The 25,433-nt window shown below is 57.2% G+C and overlaps 1 protein-coding gene across 2 annotated transcripts in view; it reads right to left on the bottom strand.

Annotated features, from left to right (window-relative positions):
• FBLN2 (fibulin 2) overlaps nucleotides 1-25,433 on the bottom strand; it is a 100,895-nt gene that overhangs the window by 2,108 nt on the left and 73,354 nt on the right. The window contains exons 5-17 of one of the 2 annotated variants that reach the window (XM_019718394.2): nucleotides 24,867-25,047; nucleotides 21,314-21,523; nucleotides 20,587-20,700; nucleotides 19,849-19,950; nucleotides 17,711-17,851; nucleotides 13,492-13,626; nucleotides 11,419-11,556; nucleotides 9,461-9,604; nucleotides 9,207-9,335; nucleotides 8,641-8,766; nucleotides 6,224-6,340; nucleotides 5,610-5,738; nucleotides 383-506 (exon numbers count right to left, since the gene is read on the bottom strand). In XM_019718394.2, the coding sequence (XP_019573953.2) occupies nucleotides 383-506; nucleotides 5,610-5,738; nucleotides 6,224-6,340; nucleotides 8,641-8,766; nucleotides 9,207-9,335; nucleotides 9,461-9,604; nucleotides 11,419-11,556; nucleotides 13,492-13,626; nucleotides 17,711-17,851; nucleotides 19,849-19,950; nucleotides 20,587-20,700; nucleotides 21,314-21,523; nucleotides 24,867-25,047 (1,790 nt within the window). The remainder of the gene's footprint in view (nucleotides 1-382; nucleotides 507-5,609; nucleotides 5,739-6,223; nucleotides 6,341-8,640; nucleotides 8,767-9,206; nucleotides 9,336-9,460; nucleotides 9,605-11,418; nucleotides 11,557-13,491; nucleotides 13,627-17,710; nucleotides 17,852-19,848; nucleotides 19,951-20,586; nucleotides 20,701-21,313; nucleotides 21,524-24,866; nucleotides 25,048-25,433) is intronic. The other variant, XM_019718395.2, reaches the window with a different exon arrangement.

A 25,433-nucleotide genomic window follows, 5' to 3' on the forward strand; every position in this document is an offset into this window, starting at 1 on the left:
CTCATGTGAGTGGGTGGCAGGATCCTGGAGCCCCATGAGACCCTGAGCCAGAACCACCCAGCGAATCTGCTCCCGGGTTCCTGACCCTCCAAAACGGTCTTGTTAAGATGCTAAGCGTTATGATAATGTGTTATACAGCAACAGATAACTAATATGGTGTGAGTGTGTGTGAGAGAGCAAGAGGGACTGAGATTTTCTGCGAGTCTTCTTCCCTTCATTTTCTATACTCTAAACTTTCTGCAAGGTGCTTTCATTTGTACCACTTGTGGTCAGACCACAGACCCGGCAGTGGGGGCGGGTGAAGAGCAGGAGGCGGTGAAGGCAGAGGCCACTGGTCACTTAGCCTCTCCCCTGGACCCAAGGCTGGGGTGGGGACACTCACGTTTCGGAGACTCGGATGTAGTTTGGAGGGCACTCGAAGCGCAGGCAGCGGAAACTGCCCTGGATGTTATGGCAGGTCTCAGCCTCAGAGCAGTTGTGGGTGCCCAGTGCGCACTCGTCCAGGTCTGAGGCGGGGAGAGAACGGTGATGGGAGGGATGCCCCACACTGGGGACCCTAGTCTAAACCACCCAGACTGCAAGAACATAGCTCACAATTCTATCCTGTGCCATTGTCGGCTCCACACCCAGCAGCCAGAGGCCCTTGCTTTAAAATGTAAACCTTCGTTTGTCATGTTCTCTGAGGGCTTCTCATGCTCCCCAAAGAAAAACCCTGGTCCCTCCCTTGGATGCGTAGCCTTTGCTGAGCCCATGTGCTGCCACTCAGGCTGTCGTCTTGCTGGACCCCTCCTGCTGCCCCAATGCCCCACCCTTCTCCCACCTCAGGCCTTTGCACATGCTGGCCCCACTGCTGGAACTTTCTCCACATCTTCCCATGGCAGGCTCCTTCTCGGCTTTCAGGTCTCAGCTCAGGATCGCCCCCTACAGGATGCCCTCCCTGATCGCCCTGCAGAGTGGCCCTCCTCCATCACCTCCCATCCCATCCTACTTGATTCTCCTACCTTTCGTCCTGCTCTCAGACACACCTATTTGTTTGTCTGTTGTTTCCACATCCCCCTCCTCAGTGTGAGCTCCAGGCGGGCAGGAGTATGTTTCTTTCTCTGTCCTGTGCTGTCCCAGCACCCAGCAGAGTGCCTGGCGCAGGCAGGTGCCCTACACATACCGGTGGATGGCAGTGCAAGACCCATCACTAGTAGATGCAGACTCTGACATACACAGCCTCAAATGCCCCCATAAACACACAGGCCCACTCACGCTTCCTGTGCACTCACATGGACAGGCGTACGCATATGCTCACAGAGCACATGCATATGCTCAACACACCCACACAGAGGCACATGCACACACACAAGATACTGAAACCTACACACACGCTGTGGATGGAAAGGTGCCACACACTAAAGCTGACAGGCTCAGGAAAGGCCTGCATGGCGGGCCCTACAAACTCAGAGACTGAAAGTAACCACACAGGATGGTCTGAACAGAAAAATTCCTAACTAAAGTGCGCCATGGCCGGTAGTCACATCCTTGGCCTATAGTTTTCTTGGCAAAGGACAGTCTTTACCCTAAGGGAGCCTGTCTGTTGTCTTTTTGCATCTAAGATAACACACCCTTGGAACGTCAGAGTAATCCCCTTTTCTGGACCCCTCAGAGCACAACCCCCCTCACCAGAGCAGGAAACTACAAAATCCCTCATTGTTGTCTTGTTCCCCAAATACCATCTCTATGTGCTGTAAAATGTTGATTATTAACTGTCCTGTATCCACCAATGGAAAAGAAGTCTGTGTCTCTGTTTTACTTTTTATCCAATCTCAGAGATTTCCGTTTTGCTTTCTTCTACTTCCTTAATCTATAACCAATGGATTTCATGTAACCCGCCTTATGTCTTTCCCTTTTATTCTAATGTATAAAATGAGCTGCAAAACTGACATCCTCCTAAGCATTTTCTCAATCCTTTGAGATTGCTTCCCAGCAAGTGTCATCAGTTTGGCCCGAGCAAACTCCTAAACATTCTCTACAGCTTTAGGCGTTTCTTAACGTCGACAACACACACAAACATATGGATAAATATCTCGGACAAAAAAATCAGAGAAGCAAGCATACAGGTGTGTGTGTGGTCCACAGGCATCAAATAAATGAGTTCCAGAGCCCCTCCCTGTGAAGACGAGCTGCTCAACTCAGAGCGTCAGCCTCAGGAAGCCCGGGGTCTGTGCCAGGGCTGGGGGAAGCAGTGGTCTGTCAGGCCCTTCCCTGGAGGCCTTCAGGTTCTATATCCAGTCCTCCTCGCTGGCCCAACTTAGGGATTTCTCCTCACTCAGTCCCCGCCCCAGCCCAGTGGGGCGAGGGTCATGGGCCTCGCTCAAGGTCACGCAGAACTCAGCTGGAAGCCAGGTCCACCTGATGCCAAAACCTGGGATGCTATCATGGTTCCAGGCTGCTTCCTAACAATAGCAGTCACGACACAATAGTACCAACAGCAGGAGCCCCCCTGTACCGCCCGAGTTCACCACCTGACAGTCATTCAATACTCCAGCCACTCTGTACTCATTAACTCATTTATCCTCACAACCCCACGAGGCAGGTGTGGATGTCACTTCCAAGCCACAGCTCACATTCATTCACCTCTTCAAGTCTCACTCTCCTCTGAAAAATGTGTCATGATCCCATTTTCCCAGGGTGGTGCAAAGGCAAGGGGGAGAAAACATGGCAGGAGGCCAGAGCTGCTGGGGGGTCAGCAGGGGTGTGGTGGTTGTCCCGATGGTCCACTAACTGAGTCCAGACCCAGGGAGGACCTCCTTCTGTTCCTGACCCTGTGCAGGGTGCCCACAACGTGAACAGAAGTCCTGGCCCTGGAGCCTGGCTGGGGGCGGGGTGGGAATGAGGTGGGAGCAGCTTTTTACTGTCTGCCCTGGAACAGTGTTGACAGCTATGTCCAGAAGTGGCTGGAGGAGCCCCAAGGGTGAGAAGCTTGGCCTGGCCGCACCCAGCTCACAGGAAGCTGCTGAGGATTTCCCGGTGACCCTAGGGTGCTGCCAGGCCCCTGGCAGCTTTGGGGCTTTGACCTTGCAGCTCTCCTGGAGAGCTCAAGCCAAAGGAAGAGCTCAACAAGGCCATACACCCAGGGCGTGTCATCTGATTTGGGGTCACAGCCTGATTTGGGGTGGCAAGGCACCAGCCACAACTCAGACGTGCAGAAATGGGGGACAAAATCAGTGGTAAGGCTGTTAGCACTGCTAAAAGCTAGCCCTTATTGAGGGCTTCACATACACTAAAAAGGAAAAGAGCAGCATTCAAGCTTCTTTCCAGCATGATTTAGCTAATATTGTATTGTGTATGTACCTGTGTATACACATATTGGCATAAAGAGAGACGGGAGGGAAAACATCCAAATACCAGCAACAGCTGCCTCAGTTCAGTGACATGGGCAAACATTCACTGAGCACCTGTCGTGTGCTGGGCACGTGCCAGGGAACAAGAGTCATGGCCCTTCCTTCCTGGCACGTACGTTCCAGGAGACGTGGCCAAGCCTTACTATGTCCCTGTCCCATTTTTTACTACTAAAGAGGGGCCGATGTTGAGCCCTGAGCAGCACATTCTGTGCCCCCATGGGCATGCTACAGTCGGAGCTGCGAGACCTCAGTGTCTGGTCCAATAGGACCAGGGAGAGCAGAGGACAACTACTTAGCTCCAAAGGTCAGTGGCCGCAGACACGTGGTGCCACAGTCTGACTCAGGAAGTGGATATGACCAGGCAGAACCAGCACCTCAAGCTCTGCCCTCGTCCACCCCATGACAGACAGAGACTTCCAGCAAAACAGTCTGGAGAGAAAATAAAAGTGTCACATGTGTGGAGGGACTCTCCCTCACCTGACCTCCCTGGGGTGGCTGGTGATGCCGCGTGGACAGGAGGGACCCTGTGCCTCGCCACCTCCAGGAAGGGGCTGCAGAGAGCACGGGGGGGTCAGCATCAGCATAGGCAGCTGTGGGGTCCCAGGGTCAGAGGTCAGTGTTGGCGGTGCCTGGGCCCAGGAAGCCCTTCAGGAGCGGCACAGGCACCCTGGGCATCTGGGCATTCCTTGGACCCTGGCTAGTGTGGGTCAGGGAGGAAGGTTCAGGGAGAGGACGTCCTGAGCATGAGCAGGTTTTCTCCCAGAAGAGCCTTCAAGAGCGAAAGTCCTTCCTAGAAGTGACCACATGTATGCTCTGTATGCTCTGCGATCAGATGGGATGGCCTGCGTCTCAACACTGAAAGCACACGCTAGGGGCACAAAGTATTTCCCACACAGCTTAGCTTATAGGTAAAATGCCCACCTTTTACAGAGTCCATGCCGATTGTTTTTTAAATTACAAAGCAGCATGCTTTGCAGGCAGGGAGGCCGGGCTGGCTTCTGTGAGCCCAGCAGGTGCCCAAGCCCGACTGACCTGATCTCCGTCAGAGCATGTAATTTATCATAGTGGCAGCTTTTCATCAGCTGACAGTAAGGGGGCTGAGTGCACATGCGTGGACGGCAACAGTCCTGTGGGCAGTGCTCTCTGACCGACGTCACATCCACGCCACCTGTGACCCTGTATCTGTCCTACATTAACTCAAAAAAAAATCTGGCTGATATCTACTAATTAGACCTTAGGATCCATTTACAGGTAGTGACCGTCAGCCTGAACAACACTGATCTAACTCTATACCCTGCTGGTTGCCAACCCTCACCGCTGGTCCCCAGGAACACCAGGGCTTGCCTTAGTGGATGAAAGCTATAACCCAGGGACCTCAGGACTCTCAGCCCCACCACCAGGGGAGCCGGGAGGAGGGCCGGTGGGCTGGGCGCTGAGTGTTGGCTTGCCGGGTGGTGCTGGTGCCCCTCCCTCACCCTGCCCGCGGTGCACTCCAGGCCTTGCGCTTCACCTTGCCCTGGTGGCTTGCCAGGTCTAGAATTTGGTGCCCTCAGTCTATCCCAATGGAACTGAACTAGAGATCATGACGCTCCGGCTTAGAAGGAAGATTACATGTCACAGAACCTGTTTCTTCTTCCAGGGAAATAGTCCCCTCAATTTAACGGGTGACTACCCAGCCCCTCTTTGCATGTCTCCAGTGACAGAAAGCTGCCTTCTTCCTGTGAGCCCTTCCCAGCTCGGCATATCTGTGCCTGGGAGGCTGTCTCTGTGCATGTGGCTGTGGGACAAGCCTCTCGGTGACCCTTTCTCTACCTCTGGGGTACCACCTTACCCTCTGGGCCCAAGGCCTGGCTGCCCGACCCATGGATGGCAGCAGACACCTAAGGACAGAGACTGGGCCCCCGAGGCTGCTCTTCTGTGGTTCCTCACTGGACAGGTCTCACGCCTTTTAGAACCCCACCCCACACACATACTCATGCACAGATCCCCGCCCCACTGCCATGGCAAGGTCAGCGGAGTCCAAGCCTGGGCGATGCTAAGCCGGGTCGAACAGCACGAAGACTGTCAGCTTCCTCATCCCGGGCACAGACCATCAGAGGCACTGGCTATTCCGTGCTTATGCCTCTTGGTGTCAGCTCCAAGTGCACAGCAAGCTGTGCGGGGCTTTCCATGTCGGCTCGCAGCCTGCCCAGGCTCGGGTGGGCAGCGACCTCTGCTCACCCTTGCAGGACCTCCCGCTGGCAGTCATGGTGTAGCCCTGCTCTGGGCACGCACACTGGTAACTCCCGGGCACGTTGACACAGCGGAAGGTGCAGAGGATGCCGGCACCCTGCGCGCATTCGTCAATGTCTGCAGAGAAGAGATTCAGCCTTCATGAGCCCTGCCCCACCACAGGGCCCAGCCACTGACAGTCATGCTGTCTCTGCCACAGCCATGCAGCTTAGGACAAAGGGCTCAGAGAAGGAGAGGGTCCAAGGCCACACAGCAAAACAGGATTTCCATGCATGCTTGCTTCCTGGGGCGGCTCCATAATCACTACTATTAGCTGAGGGCCAGTCGGGTACCAGACGCGGGCCTGAACGCAGTGTTCAATTGAACCCTTCGGCCCACTGAGGTCAAGACCATTGACTCCATTTTGCAGAAGAGGAGCCTACAGTCAGACTCAGGAAGCGTTTGCCCAAGGTCACACAGCTAGGAAGTCACAGGGATGAGACTCCAACCCTGATTTGATGACAGAGCCTCTGTGTGTCCCCCATCCAGCAGGGACTGTCTGGGAGCCTGGTACATGGGAAGGGGTGCCTCTCAGGAAGGAGCCCTGGGCAGAGGAGACATACCTGTGCAGGTGTGTCCGTCCTCAGCCAGCTGGTAGCCTTGGCGGCAGTAGCACTGGTAGGAGCCATAGATGTTGGCGCACTCCTGGCTGCAGCGCTGGGCCTCACACTCGTTCACATCTGCAGGGAGACCAGCCAGTGGGCACGGCGGAATCTCACAGCCCAGAAATGAGGGCCCAGGTCCAGGCTCACCTGGAGCCTTCTCTGAGGGAACATTAGTTCCAGCTTCCTCTTGGGGCCCAGACAAGGATGCGGGGCCCACCTGGGGCAGGCAGCTGAGGCAGGGGTAGAGCTGGGGCTTGGTGTGGAGGCCTGGCCTGGTCTGCCGTCTGGAGGAGGTGGCCACAGGTCAGGCTCAGATTCCAGGTGGAGCCAGAGCTGCCCTAATGAGAGTCCACAGTACCTGGTACAGATGGCTCTGGGAGGTGTCACCTAAGCGCTAACAAGGACTCCCTCAGGCACTGCCTGGGGGTGGGGAGGGAGGCAGGTGCTCGCCTCCATTAGTGTGGGCTGAGCCATGTGTGGGTGAATGCAGGATGGCTTCCCAGCTTAGATGGAGCATCCACTGGACTGCCCGTGGCCACGGACTTGTCATTCACTCAGTCAGCCGAGAGCTGCTGCTCTCATGCTGTGCCAGGCCTGTCTGAGGCCTGGGCCTGTCGCCATGAACAGGACAAACAAAAATCTCCACCTTGTGGAGCTGACGCTTGTGTGTGTTCGGGTAGAACAGGGGAGGGAGAGCTAATTAAATGAGTAAAGTAACTAGTATGTCAGAGGTGGCAAATGCAATGGAGAAGGAGAGCAGACAAAGGGGAAGGGGGTGTGCTGGGAGGGTCGCAGTCTTGCAGCCATGTGGGCTTCTGGGGAAGTGCTCCAGGCAGAAGGTGCAGCAAGAGCTGACCTCGAGGTGGGCGCCGGCCTGGAGCACTCCAGGGACAGCAAGGAGGTGAGTGTGGCTGAGGAGAGTGACAAGGAAAGAGTGGGAGGAGGTGAGGTCGGATCATGCAGAGCCCTGGTAACCGTCTCATCCATGTCCAGATCCTCAGGACCTTGTAACAGACACAGCATTCACAAACAATGAATGAATGACCTCTACCAGGCTCTGAGCTTCTGGGGGCCAGGGGCCACACTGCTTCCTCTGACTCTCACATCCAGCCACAGATGGTGGAGTAGAGAGGTGGCGTGAGGCTGCGATGGTGTGAATGACATCCGGGCCACCAAGTGAATGAATGACCACGGTAATGCCTGGGAGGCAGAGACCCCACCCCACAGCTCTCTGCATTCAGCCTGGCACAGAGGAGGTGCTCACAGGTGGTTGTAATGCAGACGAATGCATGAGTGAGTGAGGTCTGCTTTGGGAGCCCATCCAAATGCCGTCTGAGGTAGCTGAGCCTGATCACATTCCCCTGCCCCTGGACTGGTTCTGACCCATTGCAGGGTGAACCTCTCTGCCAGGCCAAGTGACTGGGGAGAGATGCACAGCCCGTCCAGGGGTCTCAGCAGACCCCACCCCAGGAGGGAAGAGAGGAAAGTGCCTCCAGGCTGGGGCGGGGCTGGGAAAGATGGTGCCAGGTAACTGGGGCTGGATACCACACAGCTCCTTCCTTCACCCCCTGCCTCCTCACTGAGAAGCCTCGGGACCACCTTCCCTATCGGTCCCCTCCAAACCTGGGCCAACCACACTGTCAACACACATGGGAACAGCGGACGGCCCCTCACATGCTGCGCTCTCCTCAGCCATGGGTACATCCCATACAGGTGAGAACTCAGCCTCAGATGCCAACCGTGGACTGGGTCTAGCCTGTTCATGTGCTTGGCTTCACTCATAGTGTGTTTTTAAAACATTTATATCCATCAGCAACATGGAAAAAGCAGCAAATTTTATATAAGTGTCTATCTTTCTGGCATCTGGACAACCAGGAAGACCACCCTGGACTGGCACTGTTGCGTGGCACCCATCCATGGGTGCTCTGTGGCTGCTGACCCCTTTTTCCAGCAAATCCTGGGCTCTGCAGGTGGCCATGAGCCCTGTGTCATGTTTTACTCACTTCTGTTCCCTGCCTGGTCTCCATGGAACTGCAGTCGTGACCAGGGTCAGAACCTACCAAGGGGCAGAGGCTGGGCTGGCATCCCCGTCTGCATGGAGCTCCCTATCTGGGGGTACAGATGACACACAGGCCCAGCCCCTCTAGTGTGAGATAGCTGGGGCCCTGACCCTTGGGGAGGGTTCACAGCAAGAAACAGCTAGACCAGCTGCGGCCGGGAGGGTTTGCACAGACGGAGAACAGAAGTGGTGAGAGGTGGGGGTCACGGGGGTGAAGGTGTGAGGGTGGAGGCTGGGCACAGCTTTGGGCTTTATACATGGTGGGTGCATCTGTGTGGCGTCAGAGGCTGAGGTCAGAGATCAGGGTCAGTGGTACCTTCACAGCGCTTGCCATCAGCAGCCAGCCGAAAACCAGAGGCACAGGAACAGCGGTAGGAGCCAAGCGTATTCTCACATGTGTGTTGGCACAGGCGGCCCGGGGAGGTCCAGCACTCATTCACATCTGTGGGCAGATGACAGGGGCGGGTGGGTGGCCCAAAAGGAGGGCAGAGGTGGCCTGGAAGCCAGCTCCCTCCAGCCCAGGTATAAGAGGGGGATGGGTAGGGAGAGGGACCCAGGAAGCCAGCATAAGAAGGGACCCCGACAGGGAAGAGGAGAGGCACAAGGGCCAGGGAGAAAGGCAGTGGGAGTGTTGGAGGGAGGCCAGAGGCAGAGATGGAGGGACAGACAGTCACAGCAAGGTGCAGGAGAGGAGGGGACAGAGGTTGAGAGAACAGAAGAGCAGAGCCACAGTTGAGCAGGAGGCAGGGAGTCCAGCCCAGAGGGCAGGCCTGTCAGAGCAAGGCAGAGGCTGCAGGAAGGAGTGGGCGTCCTGCAGGGAGCCTGGGGCAGGTGGGCACGGCAGGGGAGCCAGAGAGGGGTTGGGCAACCAGCCCCACCTACCTACACAGGTCCGGCTGAAGAGGTCCTGCTGAAAGCCGGCTTTACAGTCACAGCGGTAGGAGCCAGGGAGGTTGTGGCACAGCTGGTTCTCCCTGCATCGGTGCACACCTGCCTCACACTCATTCACATCTGCCAGGGGAAGGTGCGCAGGGTACCCTGAGGCCCAAGCCCTCCCTCTACACTGGCCTCCCCCAGGCTGGGCGCCCATGAAGGCAGCAGAGGCTGGCCAGGGGACAGGGAGGCAGTGGCCTTACCCACACACTTGGTCCCGTCCTGATTGGCATGGTAGCCACGCCCGCACAGCAGTGGGTTCCTCTGGCATGTGTAGGAGCCCACTGTGTTGATGCAGCTGAAGCCGGGCCGACACGGCTCAGACAGCGACGTACACTCGTTGATGTCTGCAGAGGTGGGTGTGGGTGACAGGAAGCCTGGCACGGCCCCTCCCCAGGCCCCAGCAGGGCCAAACTAGGAGGCAGCCAGTCCTGGGCTCCAGCCCAGCCCAGGTCAGGGCGGTGGGGTCAGATTGTCCCACTCGTGTCCCATGGCACAAGGGGCTTCAACTCCCAGAACCCAAGCACCTGCCAGCTACCTCCTAATGGGGCAGCTAGAGGCAGAGGGGATACCTAGGATAACTACAGCAAGTCAAGCCCTTGCTCTGGCGTCTCCACACCTGCCAGCCCGTCAACTTCACCCATCACACGCTGCAGCCCAGCCCTCTGAGCTCAGCATCCCACCACGGCTGGGCACAGCCCTGAGCAGGGCCTTTGCACATGCTGTCCCCACTTCTTGGGCACACACTGCCCCCTAAAACGTCCATGGCTGGCCCCCTTACTTCCTCAGGTCCCTGCCCCAATGTCACCTCCTCAGGGAGGCCCTCCCTGACCATTGTAGGTAGAAAAGCCACCCTCCTTTAAGCTTTTATCCTCTATTTGTTTCATCATTTATTAAAGCACCCTTGAATAACTGCCACCTGTATAAGTGTGTTTTCTTATGTAATCTCTCCCAAGATGTCCTATTAAAATGCTGCAGCCCCGACACTAGACCCGTGGCACCTAGGAGGTGCTCAGGAAATGCTGCCAGTGACAGACTCACTGAGGACCTGTTTGCAGCCTGGCAGACACCTCTCCACCTTGCCCTGCCCTTACAGGGTGTCCCAGGGCAGATCACAGGGACCCTCTCATGCCCACAGCCCTGTGGTGTCCTGAGGGTTCCCATGTCCTGACATTGTTGGGCTGCAACTGTTAAGAGGGTGCCTCCAGATCCCAGACTAGCTAGAGGGACCCCCAAAATGTCTTGAGAAAGCCTTCCCATATATTAAGGCCCCTCTCTGCCTCTCGGTGTCCTCCCTGTAGGTGGGGGTGCCACCCCACAAGCTGCTCTTGTAAGGAAAAGGCAGGTGACGGAAGCTGTTCTAACACATCGCTCGTTTCTTCTGCACCCACGGCCGGCCTGCACCGTGCCCGCCTTCCTGCCTCTCCGTGTCTCATCCCTCCCCAGGTTATCAGAGTGCCGCCTTCATCGTGCCTACACTCCAGATGCCGTAAGTACTAGAGGTGCTGGTGGTTCGCCTGTGGGCCTGCCTGCTCTGCAGCCACAGGGAAGGTGGGGCCTCCTGGCTGCGGGCCAGGGGCTTTGGGACGCGGCTGAAGGGAGGTGGCGAGTATGAGATCTCCTGAGACCCACGTGGGGACAGGAGGCCAGCATGTGTCTGACTGACTGTGGGTCTCGCCCCATGAGTGCAGCATGCAGCCGACTTCGAAGGTCTCGCCAGCGTGCTTTGCAAACAGACATCTCAGTGAGTATCGCATGCAGTAGGTAATGTACTGTAGGACTTATGTTCCAGTCCTGTGCGTGTGTGTGCGTGTGTGTATGCACGCGTGCTTCTATACCAGGTCACGATATAAGATATATTTCTTATTAGCTGGGTTAAAAGACATCTGGTACACATTCATCCAGTCCAAGCCCATAGATGGGTAAACTGAGGGGTCACTAGAGCAGTAACTCAGCCAAGGTCAGAGAACTCAGGACAGTAAGAGCTTCTATTTGGCAAGCACCTCCTGACCCAGGCGCTGGCACGTCCGTGCCCAGGAGGGACACTGCAGCCAGGAGAGGGTAGGAGCAGCAAGCAGGCCTCCCTGTCTCTAAACGCTGAGTCCCCCACACAAGACCCCTTCCAAAGACAGCAGGCAGGGCTCCCCTGCCCTCTACTCACCCACACAGTTGCCCTCGGGGTCCTGCAGGAACCCCTCCATGCAGCGCTGACGAGCCTGGCAGTAGAAGGAACCCTTGGTGTTCAGGCACGTGAAGCCTGCCTGGCAGTTGTGTGTGCCCAGCTCACACTCGTCCACATCTGGTGCACAGAGGCAGGGAGTCAGGGGCCTGCAGGCTGGCGAGCCCTTGCCCACACTCTCCGTCATGACCTTGCTGCTTACAAAGCGCTACTGCGTCCCAGAGGCAGAGCACCATCGCTGCCCATGCCCAATGACAACGACAGAATGATGACATCGTCACATTTACTGAGCGCCTCTGTGGTACTGGGCGTCGTCCCCAGCACTCTGAGACGTACGTATCTACTTAATGCTCAAACAACCCTAGGAAATAGGGGCCATGACAACCCCATCTTACACAGGGGAAGCAAAGCAGATAGTCCCACAGCTGGGGGGCCGTGCCAGGGCCTGCACTCTGAACTGCTGCCCGTGCTTCCCTGGGCAGGCAGAAATGGGACGCATGCTACAATCCCTCGCTCATGTGTCCAGGCTTCTCCAGAAGTGTCAGACCTGGATGGAGCTGCTGCCACCACCTACTGTGTGGCACTGAGCAGGTCAGTGAGGGCCCCCACCCCCACCCCACCCCCGCGCAGCACCCCCCAGCTTACAAAGCACTGGTCCTGAGCTTTTCCTCGTGTTTCTTACACAGCAGGCATAGCAGGCCTTTTCTACAGACCAGGAAATTGGCCGAGAAAGGCAACACACAGACTTAGTGTCCGGCCAAATCTCACTCAGCTTCACTGCCAGACCAACGCCCCTGTGTCTGTCTGTATGTCATCTATCTGTCCTTCCCTCCATCATCCCTCTCTGGTTTCCAAGGCTTCCACCAGTTTCCCACTGCAGCCTAATCTCTGGGAGGCCCGTGCCAGGTTCCAGGCAGCGAGACATGAACCAGTATGGCCCCGGTCAATGACGGCCTACTGCTCGAGAGGCAGCCTCTCCTCATCCACGCCAAGAAGGAGGCGCCCAGCGCCCTCAGGTGAGAGCGGGTCAGAGGGTGTGGGGTGTTGGGACACATCCAGGGAGGTGGCACCCCTCCCCAGGCGTCTGGGGTCTTCGAGGGAGGCTGGCCCTGTGGGTGTGCACACACAGGTGCTGAGGGGGTTAGGCTCATGTCCCCTCCTAGCTCATCGCACCCCCAACTCCACACCCAGCTCAGGGCCGCACAGGGAGTGTGTTAATCCACCTCCCTGAGCTCACAGCCAACCTCCGGGCTATTTGTCATCAGCCTTCTCCAGGGCCAGTGATAAATGCGCACTGCATGTCTTCCCTCCTTGGTGACACTCTTTGGGACATTTTCAGTTAGAAATAAAATGTTTCCCATCACATGAGAAATAGACTCCAAACTCCTGTCAAGTCTGTACCCTCCTTCTAGGCTGCGGCATGCTTCCCCCAGCCCGACTCTTTCTGTTCTTCAAACATGCCACGATCTCTCCCCTCTCAAAAGCCCGCATGTTCACTGTTCTCTGCCTGGCGCACCCTTCCCAGGAGCTTCTCGTTTTGTAGGTCTGCACTCTGACGTCACTCCACAGGGGCCCCTTTGGACTCCGACCTACTGTAGCACTCAGCCTGAGGTCGCTCTGCCATCCTCCTGTTTCCTATGTGGCCCCATGTCCCTCATCAGGAGGTCAGTGACAGGGACATCGTCACCTACCACATACCCTGCCACCCAGAACCCCACAGGCACATAAAGAGGCTCGGAAGTATCTGTGAAAATGGTCCAATGAAAATTCTCCTTCCTAGGTGGCTAGAATTTTCCAGTGAAAGGGATGGAAGTGACACGGGGGGCTCCACCCCAACACCGAGACAAGGGAAGCGAGGCATGGCGAGGGGATAAGTGGCAGTGAGACACCAGAAAGTGTAGGAAGCCAGGAGCATCAGCCTCAGACACCTCCTCTGCCCCAAACACCATCATCAGGAGGGGCTTCCTATGGGTAAGAGACCCAAGTGCCGGGAGCTCATGGCTCTGGCAGGCCAGGGGTGGCTCAGGGCTGAGGCCTACAGACCGCAGTGCTCACCTGTGCATTCGCCGTCCTCGAGGGCGTAGCCCGGCTGGCAGGTGAGAGCCTTGTGGCAGCGGAAGGAGCCCAGTGTGTTCACGCAGTGCTCGCCCCGGCTGCACGTGTGCAGGTCTGTGACACACTCATTGATGTCTGTGGGGACAGGGACGGTACCAGCGGCTACAGGGCGCTGCCGGGAGGGTGGCTGAGCACCCAGAGAGCAGCACGCAACGGGCGGCCACTTGTCTACGCATCTGGTCATTCAATAAGGGTCACCGAGGGTCTGCCGTGTGCCAACAAGCACTGTCCTTGGCGCCAGGATACACGGTGAACAACACAAACAAATCCCTGCCATTGTGGGGACACTCAAGTGGAGGAGGCCCAGCAGATGAAGAAATGCACATGTGACAGGGAGGGTGGTCATGAGTGTTGTGGGAAACACAGAGCAGGGTGCAGGAAAGGGGATGAGAGTGAGCATGCACCACTGAAGTCGGTCAGAGAGGGTCCTCAGAGAAGAGGACATTTAAATAGGGAACACAGAGAGGCCAGCAGGTGTTCCAGGTAGAGGGGACAGCCCATGCCAGGGCCCTGAGGTGGGGGCCTGCTAGGCACGTTGGACGGTGGCCAGGTGTGGCTGCAGGGGAAACGAATGTTAGGAGACATGGAGGGAGGTGGAAGCCATGGAGGGTTCCAGCAGAGGAAGGAAGTATTCTCACTTATTTGTAACATGGTCCCCTGGCTGGGTGTTAATACTCCAGGGATGAGGGTGGAGGCTATTAGAATAGGAGATGACGAACTGCCACCCAAGGAGGTGAAGAGAAGCAGTCAGTCCAGTTCTGGAAAATACTGTGAAGGTGCAACAGACAGGACGCACCAATAGATGAGCTAAGAGTGAGGAAAAAAGGAGACAAGAGGTCTACAAAGCTTGTTGGCCAAGCAGTTGGCCAGGTGAGGGACCAGCCCCTGGAACAGTGGTGGCCAGGAGAAGCCAGCGTACAGAACATCCGGAGCCCTGTGGTCACACTGAATTTCAGAGTCAAGAGCAGCTGGAGACACACCTCTGAGTTCATGGAAGGGGTCTGAGTGGAGGTACCAATGTGAGAGGGGTCAGTTGCTGAGATCATCTTGGGGGAGGGGGGCAGGGCCCAGAGAGAAGAGGCCAAGAACTGAGGTCTAGGATGAGCAGCAGGGAAAGGGAGAAGCCAGAGGAAGGGAGAGCGAGAAGGAGGATCAGGGCTCAGGGAGAAGACGGTTGGGGGGGTTCCCCCACTCAGACACTATTCCAGGTCGCGTGCTAAGCATGCATGGAGGCAAGCCCAGTGCCGGTCTCCACGTTCGTCCTGGCAGGGGCGGTGCAGCAGTCATCGCTGATTCATTTATTCCTGCACACACACTAACTAGCACTATCTGTGCTAGGCCCACGAGGCCAAGCGGGAGTGCCAGCCACAGCCCTTGCCCTCCAGGAATTGCCAGCCCAGCGAGGGAGACCGCACAGACAGGGTGGTGACTCTGGGCAGAAAAGCTGTGCAGTCTCCAGGCCATAGCATCGCCTTCTCTGGGCCATGGCCTGGCAGAGCGCAGTGATCTCTGAGCTGAGTCTACAAGGATGACAGGGACCAAGGGGAGAGGAGGGATGAAGGGCTGCGGGGAAAGAGACCCCCAAATTCACAGGTGAACCAAATGGACAAGGCCAGGCTTGCCATGGTTTGGGTGGGGATGAGGAGGAGGAGGAAAAGAGAGAGTTCTGGGCCAGCGGTTTCCAAAGAAGGCTTGGCTGGGCAAGAGAAAAACTTCTGATTTACATGCTAGATTGACAGAGGGAGACATTCCCAGGAGCCCAGAAATACTGGAGCCCAGGAGCCCGCAACCCAGGAGGAATCATGGCGCTAAACAGCAGACACCACTCACTGGGGAGGCTCGCTAGGGACCGGGCAATTCCCGGAACTGCCATTCCACAATCCTGCGACAGTCTCATCGAGGAAGAGAGGGCATGTGGCCAGAGCAAAGTCAGGCAGCCTGCACACGGCAGCAGCAAGGACAGAACCAATGCTCAGCCCAGAACGGGGCTATTTCCCCTGCTGGGGCCTGGGCCCCAGAGCCAGAGGTGCCCCCTCCTATCTTCTCGCAGCCCATCCCACTGAGCACACTTTTCCCAGGGGCCAAGACAGTCCCCAAAGGGCAGGGACAAAAGGCAAACAGCAAAGCACAGGGGTGTCCCCACAGGCCACGTGCCCGTCACCATCCAGCACAGCCCCACTGCAGCTTCCGTACCTCCATCCATGCATCCATTCATTCAGCAGAGATTTGTCAAGTACCAGATTCATCACTACCTGTGCAGACTGCCTCAGTATAACACGTTGATTGAAACACAATAACAACATCACACATTTCATCTCCACAGTAACTCATTTTACAGCTGAGAAAACTGAGGCGCAGAGAGGTTAAACGACTTGTCCAAGGGCTCGCAACTAGAAAGAGGCAGTCAGGGTTTGAACCCAGGCAAGCCGGCTGCAGAAGCCATACTCCATCCGGGCAACGGGGTCCTATGTCATCAGCCGGGGTTAATAAACATGCCTGGAGCTAAGAAGTGAACCGCAGAAGACACCAGTGTATGTTTGTGGATGAATAAGTGATGGAAAGCATGAATGCTCACAGATGGTGACAGGAACACGGAAATGGAGCAGAAGGGCAAAGACGAGACCCTGAAAAGTCTGTGCAGGATGAATGAGGAGGGAAAAAAACGAAAGAATGAGACTGTGAGCTCATACATTATGCTGAATGGAATGCGCCTTTGCTCTTCTAATCCCAGAACATGTCTTCCCGCTGCCCAGCAGCACCTTTAAGCACAAGGGCTTCTCCCCAGGCCACCAGTGGAGCCTGCATACCCGGCATAGAAAGCAGTAGGGTGCCTGCAGGCCCTAGGGGGACGGCCTTCCCAGACACACACAGACACACCCAGACAGGAGAGCTGCCCGGCTCTGACGAGCATGTTGTGCCGACGACCGGAGGCCAAGGGCAAACATGTCTGCAGCAGCCACTCAGCCCAGTACTGTGGGCCTGTGTGCCCAGCAGTGGAGGGTGAGAAGAGGACACATTCAGGTTGGACATGGTCCCCAAGCACAAAGAAAGATGGCTCTGGCCATGGGCCCTGAATGCACTCTGCACTGTTCCCACCTCCATACCTTGGTTCGAGCTACTCCTTCCAGCATGCATGCCCTTCCTGATTTCCGAGTCCTAGCTGCCCTTGGAGACCAGTGCAAATGCCACCTTCTCCAGGAAGTGTGTACAGATGCTACCAGCTGAAATGACCTCGCCCTCTGCCTGTATCTCTGCTGTAGCACTTCTCAGTCTGCCCCAAGTTCCTGCTCCTTTGGGTGCATCTCTGTTCAGGGCCATACTTCCTCCACCATGGGAAAGCATCAAGCCCGCCCTCCTCACTGCCCACAGAGCACACCTGAAGGCACAGTGCCCAGCCCACATGGCCATCAAGAGGCAAGAGAGACAAGCTGTTACCAAGCATTGGCCCCACCCGTGTGCAGGCGAAGACCTGGGTGCCAGCCCTTGCCCTGTCCTCCAAGCCCTAAGGTCAGAGGTCAGGAAACAGGTTCACAGAGGAGAGCTCCACTGCTCAGGGTCACACAGCAAATGAACACTGAACTGGGGTGCAGTGCGGGTCTGTCAGACCCCAACTCCTTCCTTTTGCCTCTGGGGGGCCCTGGATGCACTTAAGAACAATCTCAGCAGCTGACCTCACGTGCTCACTGTACCCCAGCCTTTCTACTGTTCCGATAACCTCCAAAGGAGCATCCACATCCTCAGCGCCTCCTTAGATGACAAAACTGAGACTTGGAGATGGGAAGTCATCTGATGAAGGCCACAGAGCCACTAGAGGATCCCGCTGCAGACTCAGGCCTCTGCCTGCAGACCTCACACCCCTGTCCTGCTGCCCAGAGGGCTGACCTCCTCGTTCAAAGGCCCAGCCAGGTCACACATCACTTGGAGTGTGCTCTCAGGCGCACGCCTGGGGAAAGCAGCCTCCCGAGGGCACTGATGGAAAAGCGGGACAGACATCAGGACACGGAGGACGTGACACGGAGCATGGGTGGGGCGGGGGGGCCGGCTGCGCTGAGCTCACATGCAAAGGGCAGGCCCTTTAGCATGTGGCTGCATGTGGCGGGCGTGGTGTGGAGCAGAGCAGAGCGCCATGACGGTGGCGGCAGCAGGGGCTCTCGCTTACCCACGCACTTCCTGTGCACGTTGAGGATAAAGCCCTGGGCACAGAGCACTGTGTGGTTGACACAGTAGAAGGATCCCAGGGTGTTCACACAGAACTGCCGCCGGCTACAATCGTGAGCACCCAGCAGGCACTCGTCTCGGTCTAGTGGCAGCCGCAGAAGGGAAAAACAGAAGGGCTGTTAGGTGGGCATGGCCTGTCCGGGAGCACCCAGTGACAGAGGGGACGCTGAGACTCAGAGACGGGTAGGGAGCTGCCCAGGGCCTCCCAGCCCATCAGTGCTACGTCTGGGCTTTGGGCCCCAGTCTGAGTTTGTATAGTTCAAAGCTGTCAGAGCCAGAACCCCAGTCAGGGCAGGTGGCGAGGTGAGGCTCAGAGAGGGCAAGCAGCCTGCCACAATCCAACAGCAGGGCGGAACCATGGGCTGTCTGCGACCCACGTTCTGGAGGCATTCCACCTGCACAGGCAGCTGAGGGGGCCACACAAGGCAGGGGCTGAAAGCTCAAGTACTAAGGGGGCCAGGTTAGCAACATAAATAGGAGAAGGGCCAAGGCGCGGAGTGAGGGGGACTCTAGAGGAACGTTGGGCCTGTGCTCTGTTCAGAGGGGGATCGAGGCTACGGGCCCCTGGCAGGCAGGTTTTACAAAGCTTCAAAAGGAAACTGCAATCTGGACACTCAAAACAAATTCTTGAGTTTTTCATGGTTGGTAACTTGTTTGCGTAAACATGGTAGAGTCCAGCAAGACTCCCCTGCAGGATGGGCTGCACCCTCAGAATGCCCGTCTGCAACCTCTGGCCTGGGCCCCACTGCCTCTCCCGCCAGGCCCTGCAGAGGAGGAAGGGAAGCCTGGAGACACACAGACAGTGGCCCACAGCCTGGCTGGGCCCAAAGGAGTCCCGACCCAGGACAGAAACATCCTCACATCCTCCGGGCTCTGAGAGATGGGGAGTGAAGCCCAGCGGGCACCGGAGATCTGTCCCCACCACACAAGACAAACACCTGCCAGTCACCACCATGCTGTGTGCCCTGGGGAAGTCTCCTGCCTTCTCTGGGTACAGGGTGGTTTTCATCCACAGCAGAAAACAGCCTCAGTCAAGGGGCTAACTAGGGGTTTCAGCTTCTGGCAGGGACGTCAGCATTTTCCCAGACAGGTTTAATCCAGGTAACCCCAGATACCCGCTAGGGTCACATCTCCTGAGATTGAACCTGATCTGAAGTGTGTCCTAGCCCATCTGCACGCTGCATGTCTGTCCTGCCTCCAGACATGACAAGGTGCAATCACAAGGCCTCTCAGACTGTTCTCCATGCCTCACTCACTGAGAACGCCACCCCAGCAGGGTGGGACCCAATGCCCCCACCTCACAGGAGGCCACCGGGCCCACAGAGGCCCCAGTGAGGTAAGACCCAGACCTACCAGGGTCGCTGGAGTGAGAGGGATGTACTTCCGGAACCTCCTCGACCCTCCATGCATGGCAGTGGTAGCTAACTGTCACCAACATCTCCTGTCCCCTCCTTGGTTTCAGTAACAGAACTGAGCACGTGCTGCACAGATGGGGGCTCCTACTCCCCAGTCTTGCTCCCCACTGGAGGCAAGCGGGAGGGATGGATGCCAGTCTTGGTCCTGCCTTACAATAACTGGGCGTGCACTGTCCTTGCCCTTTCTCCACCCATGGCCAGAATGGGGACAATGTGGTCAGAAACAAGTTGGGGCATGCAGACAGGGGTGACCCCAAGGATATGGGAGTTGGAGTGTGGTCCAGGGATCTGGTGAGACATACACATTCTCAGTTCCTCTGATAGACCTACTGGGTCAGGATCTCTGGGGATTCTGTGGAATTCTCAGGGTCTGTGCTGTCACCAGGTTTCTACATGACGCTGGCACACACTGAAGTTTGGGAAGCACTGCTGTGGAGCCCTGGCCAATCTGTGTGCCCACCCTGGGCTGCACGTACACCTGTGCATGGTGACATGAAGGGTAGCAGGGGCCCTTCATTACAGCCGCCAAACCTGTACCCTCACCAACACAGTGAATTTTAGATCAGGACCACCGCCCTCGTTCCATTTGTCCCATCCCCACGCTGGGCCCCCCACGGGTCAGCTCAGGTGTGCACCAGGATGAGGGTGGCCCCACGGTCCTCACCTTCACAGGACACGCCATCCGCCATGATGGCGTAGCCGGGAAAACAGGAGCACATTGCTTCATCGCCGACGATGCGGCACACTTGCTTGCAGGGCCCATTGTCTGGAGGAAGCAACACGGAATCAGAGACCACCAGGCTCATCACCTCTAGCTCTAAGCTCGAGAGAGAGGGATGGGAAGCCGAGGAACCCCACTCTGGGCCCTTTTTACAGGTTCACCTGGTCGGCCGGCTCACACACGGGCTGGGGTCTGGGGTACTGCTCTCGATCTCCAGATGCCAGCACCAGTCGGAGACCAGACCCCTCCCTCAGTAACAGCAGTGGGAGTGAGGAGACAGAGAAGACAGAGAAACGATGGGGAGAAGGAGTAAGAAGGAAGGCAGGAGCAGAACAACAAACGGAAAGCACTCTCTACGTGTTACCGCACGCCGTCTCCAGGACAGTTCCACAAGCAAGCTCTTCTCTCAACTGTATAGGAACTGAGACCCAAAAAGTGGCTAATTGGCTTGCCTGGGGTCACATGCAACCACCCCAGGCTGTCCTCTGTTCTCATCTCCCTCTCATCCCAGGCTGACCCTGCCCCCAATCTCATCTCCTTAGCTACACTCAGTTCAGACAGGCAAGACCAACCAACCCTCAAACAGAAGCACCCTTTTGACAGGGGCCACCTTGCACACACCCAGCACTGGAGAGCTCACCACCTGCAAGCAGCCCAGACACACCCCGAGGCCCAGGTTACCTTTGCAGGTGTTGGGTTGTGGCCGTGGTAGCAAGATGGTGTTGGGGGCCACTTGGGAGGCGTCTGGCTTCAGTGAGGATTCCTCTGCAGCCTTCGGCTGTGGGGGGCCACCGTCTGTCCCAAGCAGAGCAGACAGGAGAGGGAGGTCTGCCTGACATCTTCAGCCAGGCCTCAGGCCCTAACAGGCACTATGCTGGCACTGGATCGAGACTACTTAATCCTTCCCCACCCACTTCACAGGAGATAAAACTGAGGCTCAGGGAGCCACATACCTTGGACCAGACGGATCTCACAGCTATTCGGGGCAAAGGAAGCAAGTAAGACAGGGAGTGAGTTTCTAGGCTGACAACAAATCTGTCCGTGGAAGCTGGCAGGGAGAAAGACCTCCCAGACCAGGGGCTACGGCAGCCTCCTGGGCGGCCGACCGGGGCCTAAGCACCGTGGGCCTGGCATTGGGGATACAGCTTGCGTTGGTGGGAGCCCCTGTGGCTTGAGTCCTGGCCCTGCAGTCAAATCCAGGGCAGAGCACTAGGGCTACCCCTGCAGATGGGGTTCAAGAGGGAGCCTATCTGTCTGGCCTCACAGAGTCCGTCGGCAGGGGCTTCCCACTGCTGCTGGTTCCAATGTGCGGGTGGCAGGAGAAGTACCCCACAGCCCCCACTGTAGGAATGCCACATTGCCCTGGGAAGGTCAGCCTCGGCCCCACCCCAACTGTCCAGGCCCTTACCTGGCTGGCAGGTGCGGCCATCGCCCTGCAGTGAGAAGCCAGGAAAGCAGGCGCAGTGGTAGGAGCCCACGGTGTTGATGCACAGGTGCTGGCACAGCTCCCCGGGCAGGAGCAGGCACTCGTCCTGGTCGTCTCCGGGCAGGCTGTTGGGCAGCTCGGCTTCCGTGCCCAGTGACAGGGCCTCCCGGCTCCTCACCTGCGCCTCTGAAACTGGGGTGGGGGTCAGCACGCATGATAGGAGCTGGGTGGGCCCAGCAGGTGGCTGAGACCTCAGGCCCTCAGAAAGTCAGTGCAGGCGCTCGTCAGAACCATCTGCCGGCCCAGCTGAGGACAGGTGGATGGACAGATGAAGGGCGGGTAGGTGGGGCAGATGGACACATGGAGGGATGAGGGATAGCTGGATGGACAGACAGATGGATGGATGGATGGGCGGATGGATGATGGATGGGTGGGAGAATAAATGGATTGGTGGATGGACTGACCCTCAGCAATAAGAGTGAACCCATCAGTCAGGTCTACAATAACCCTCAGGAAGCTTTGGCTGAAGTGTTGGATTGGATTCAGACCCCTGAGCTCGGTGACATCAGCGAGGGCAGCAACAGAAAGGGCCCCAAACCTGGGTTCCATCAGACTGCGATCTGAACCCTCACTTGAGGCTTCCCGAGCTTTGTCACCTTCAAGACCACTAGGTCTCTCCATGCCACCCGGGCTGCAGCAGGGAGCAGGTGAGACTGGGAGAGAAGGCTCTAAGGCCGAGCTGCCTTGGAAGGCTCATCATAGGGCAGTCACAGGGCAGGGAAAGGCCTGCAACCCCTTCACCCTCCACGTCGGCCCAGAGCCTCAGCTCTGCCCACCAGCACCAGGCAGCCAAGTCCCCATGGGAGCCGTGCATGAGGTCACACGTCAGGGACATGCTTCACATGTCCACAAGCCCCAGCCCATTCAGCCCAGGCCTGGTGCCGGCCCGCGGGGCTGCGATGCCTGGTAGGCCAGCCTGTGGACACGCAGCACTGCGAGTGGCAGGGGACGGACGCGGGCCCGGGCTGTGCTGGGCTTGCCGCGTGTGCTGACCCTCGGGTTCACGTCCGCATCAGCAGTTCCTCACAATGACCTGCCCAGCAGAGCGCACTCTGAGGCTCAGAGGGACACAGGGATTTGCCCGAGGTTCCCTGAGCAGGACCAGACCGGTAAGCCTGAACCTGACACCTGCATCCCAAGGCCTAGGTCACCTACCAGTTCCCTGCCAGAGGAGAGGAACACATACCTCTGGCTCTGGACTCTTCTCGGCCCTCTGATCCCTGAAGCCAGGCCTCCTCCCAAATCCTACCTTGAACCAGACTCATGGGTACTAAGCTGGCCTTCATACCAGGCCCAACCAGCCCCTCAGCTCACCTCAGCAAGTGGCGCTTGCTCGGACTGGACAGGCTCGTGCCCACTCTGGCCTGCTGAGGCCGGCCACTTCCCCTGGCCTGGCCTGGCCCATTCTCCATACACTGGCTGCGGCCCTGCCCTACTGCGAGATCAGGTGTCTGCGGCACCCACCATCACATCCAGGAACCCCTGCACCCAGGAAGCAAGCTCTGCTCCTAGAAGCCCTGGCCCTGTAGCCTGCGGACAACGGGTATTCTAATGCCATGCACAGGGTTCCACTGTCTTGCATTATCATGACAGAGACTCAGAGATGACTGGCTCCGGTCAAATGCAGGACACCAGAAATCCAGATCAAAGACTCCAGTCCCAACTACGCCAAAGACATGCTGTGCACCTGGGCTGAGGCCTTGCTGCTCTCTGGGCCGCAGCTTCCTCCTCTGTACTGCGAAAACATGGCAACAGTAACAGGTGGTAACTCTGAGTGCTTTGTCAGGCACTGTCACAAGTTGACGAGCAGCCTGTCATCTGTCCCCACACTGATGAGGTAAGAGCAGAATCCCGAGTTTCTCCCCACAAAGGGCCACGACTTGTAGAGCAGAGCAGTGGAGGTGGGACCCCAACCAGGTCTGCGGAACTCCAGACGCCAAGAGTTAATCTTGATTCTAGAACCACCTCTGGGGCTTTCATTCCCAATCCTTGAAGTGACAGGACAGGCCCACAGGGGTCCCAGATGGTACACACAGCTGGAAGAAACACTAGGCTGGTGGTTCTGGAACCCTCCTGGCCATCTGGTCCCCAGCTGGTCAAGACTAAAGGTGTGAACGTCTGCACAGGTGACCTGCCAGGGCTTTCATGGCACCAGCCCCAGGGCTGCCAAGTCCAGCTGGACAAAGGACACCCGTGGACTCACTAGGATACCATCGTTAGGCTCCTGCGGGCCCACAGCACAGAGAAAGTTAATGGCCATGAGTCCAGAAGATAGCTGGTTAGGGTGACAGAGGCTGGACCTGGCAGCTGGAACAGTGACCACAGCATATGTAGGGCACAGGAGGGAGGAGACCCAGGGACACTGAGGGCTGGAGTCTCCCACACGTGGCTCCTGAACCTCAAGCAGGAGCAAACACAGGCTCTGAGCCCCACGTGGGCACCTGGAGCTGCCCCCCCCACAACACTGCCTAGGGCTGTTGGGAATGGGGATGGAGAGGGGAAGGGAATATGCCTGGTCAGCCCTCAAAGAACTTGTGGTCTGCAATGGGGGGCTGCCAAACAAACACATCGCTCATTCGGTCCTTTGCTAGTGCCTCTTTGGGGCCAAAAACTGAGAACATAGACATAAAAGATAGTGCAAGCCTGAAGGGAATGGTCAGGTAAGTGGGGCAACACTTATGAATGCCTTCTCTGTACTAGTTATACCCCGTCCCCGAGAACATAAGGCTGGCACAGGTGAGGATGGAGGATGGATGAACACAAGGAAAGGTGAGTGAAAGGTGTGCTGACCAGGCTGGTGGGTGGATACAGAAGATGACAGGGAAGGAAAAAGGGGGGGGGGGGAGGAAAGGAAGGGAGGGGAGGAGGGAGGGAGGGGAGAGGGGAGGGGAGCAAGGAGGGAAGGGAAGGGAGGGGAGGAGGGACAGAGGGACAGAAAAGGGGAGGGAGGGAGGGGAACAGAAGGGAGGGGAGGGGAGAAGGGAGGGTGGGACGAGGTGGAGGGAGGGAGGGAGGAGGGAGGGAAAGAAGATTGATGGATGAATGGATGAACAGATGAATGGAGGGACGAAGGGACAGATGAATGGATAGATGGATGGATGGATGGGTGAGTCAATGGGATAGATGAGCAAGTGGATGGGTGGGTGTGTGGGTGAGTAAGCGGATGGATGGATGGGCAAGGGGATGATGTATGAATGGTATAGTGGATGGATGAATGGATGGAGAAATAGACCAGAGGACGGGTGGGGGATGGTTGAAATGGAAGGATGGATAAAAGTATTGATGTGTAGGTTAACAAAGCCACAGAAGAATTCTGTCTAGAGCAGGACTTGTGCCTCCAAGCCACAAATGGCTGTGGACCCAGAGTTGCACAGAAGGACAGAGGGTACCCAGCTTTGGCTAGAAACCCCACCAGTTCTCTCCCTCTCATCCAACTATCCCATACACCCTGTGTTCCAGGGTGGGCAGCACCCACCTTTCTGTGGTGCGGTCTCAGGCTCAGGAGGTTGGCGGACTTCGGGGACAATGAGGGGGTCTTCGCCCTCACAGCAGGAGAGCATGACATGGTTGCAGGGGTAGCCCAGGTTGGGGTTGGACTCACATGACTGGCCCTCAGCACGCACGCGGAGCCCCAAGCCACAGCAGTCACAGCATTGCTAGAGAGAGACGTGTGGTCACTGCCATACCCTGGCTCCTCAGGGCCCATGTCCCTTCCCACAGGGCTTGCTGACAGCCCCAGGGTGCAGCCTGGGTCAGGCTCAGAGGGACAGCTGATAAATGAGAGAGAATTAATCCTGTCTTGTTTCTTCTGTCCATGATGTGCTCTCCCAGGGTGCAGGACTTATCTGTGCCGTTCCCCATGTCTGGCTCAGAGTAGGGCTAATGAGAGTTTTTTGAAATAATTAACAAATGGCCTCTTGTGAAAAGAACTACAAGTTAACCCCCAGCCACATCCACTAGCCCCCCAACCCCGACCCCATATATACTAGTGGACTGATTCTATTTAGGCCAGCTAAACAACTCCATTTTCCAGGGTCCCTTG

This window comes from Rhinolophus sinicus, linkage group LG01 (assembly GCF_036562045.2).
Source record: "Rhinolophus sinicus isolate RSC01 linkage group LG01, ASM3656204v1, whole genome shotgun sequence".
Taxonomy (NCBI): Eukaryota; Metazoa; Chordata; class Mammalia; order Chiroptera; family Rhinolophidae; genus Rhinolophus; species Rhinolophus sinicus.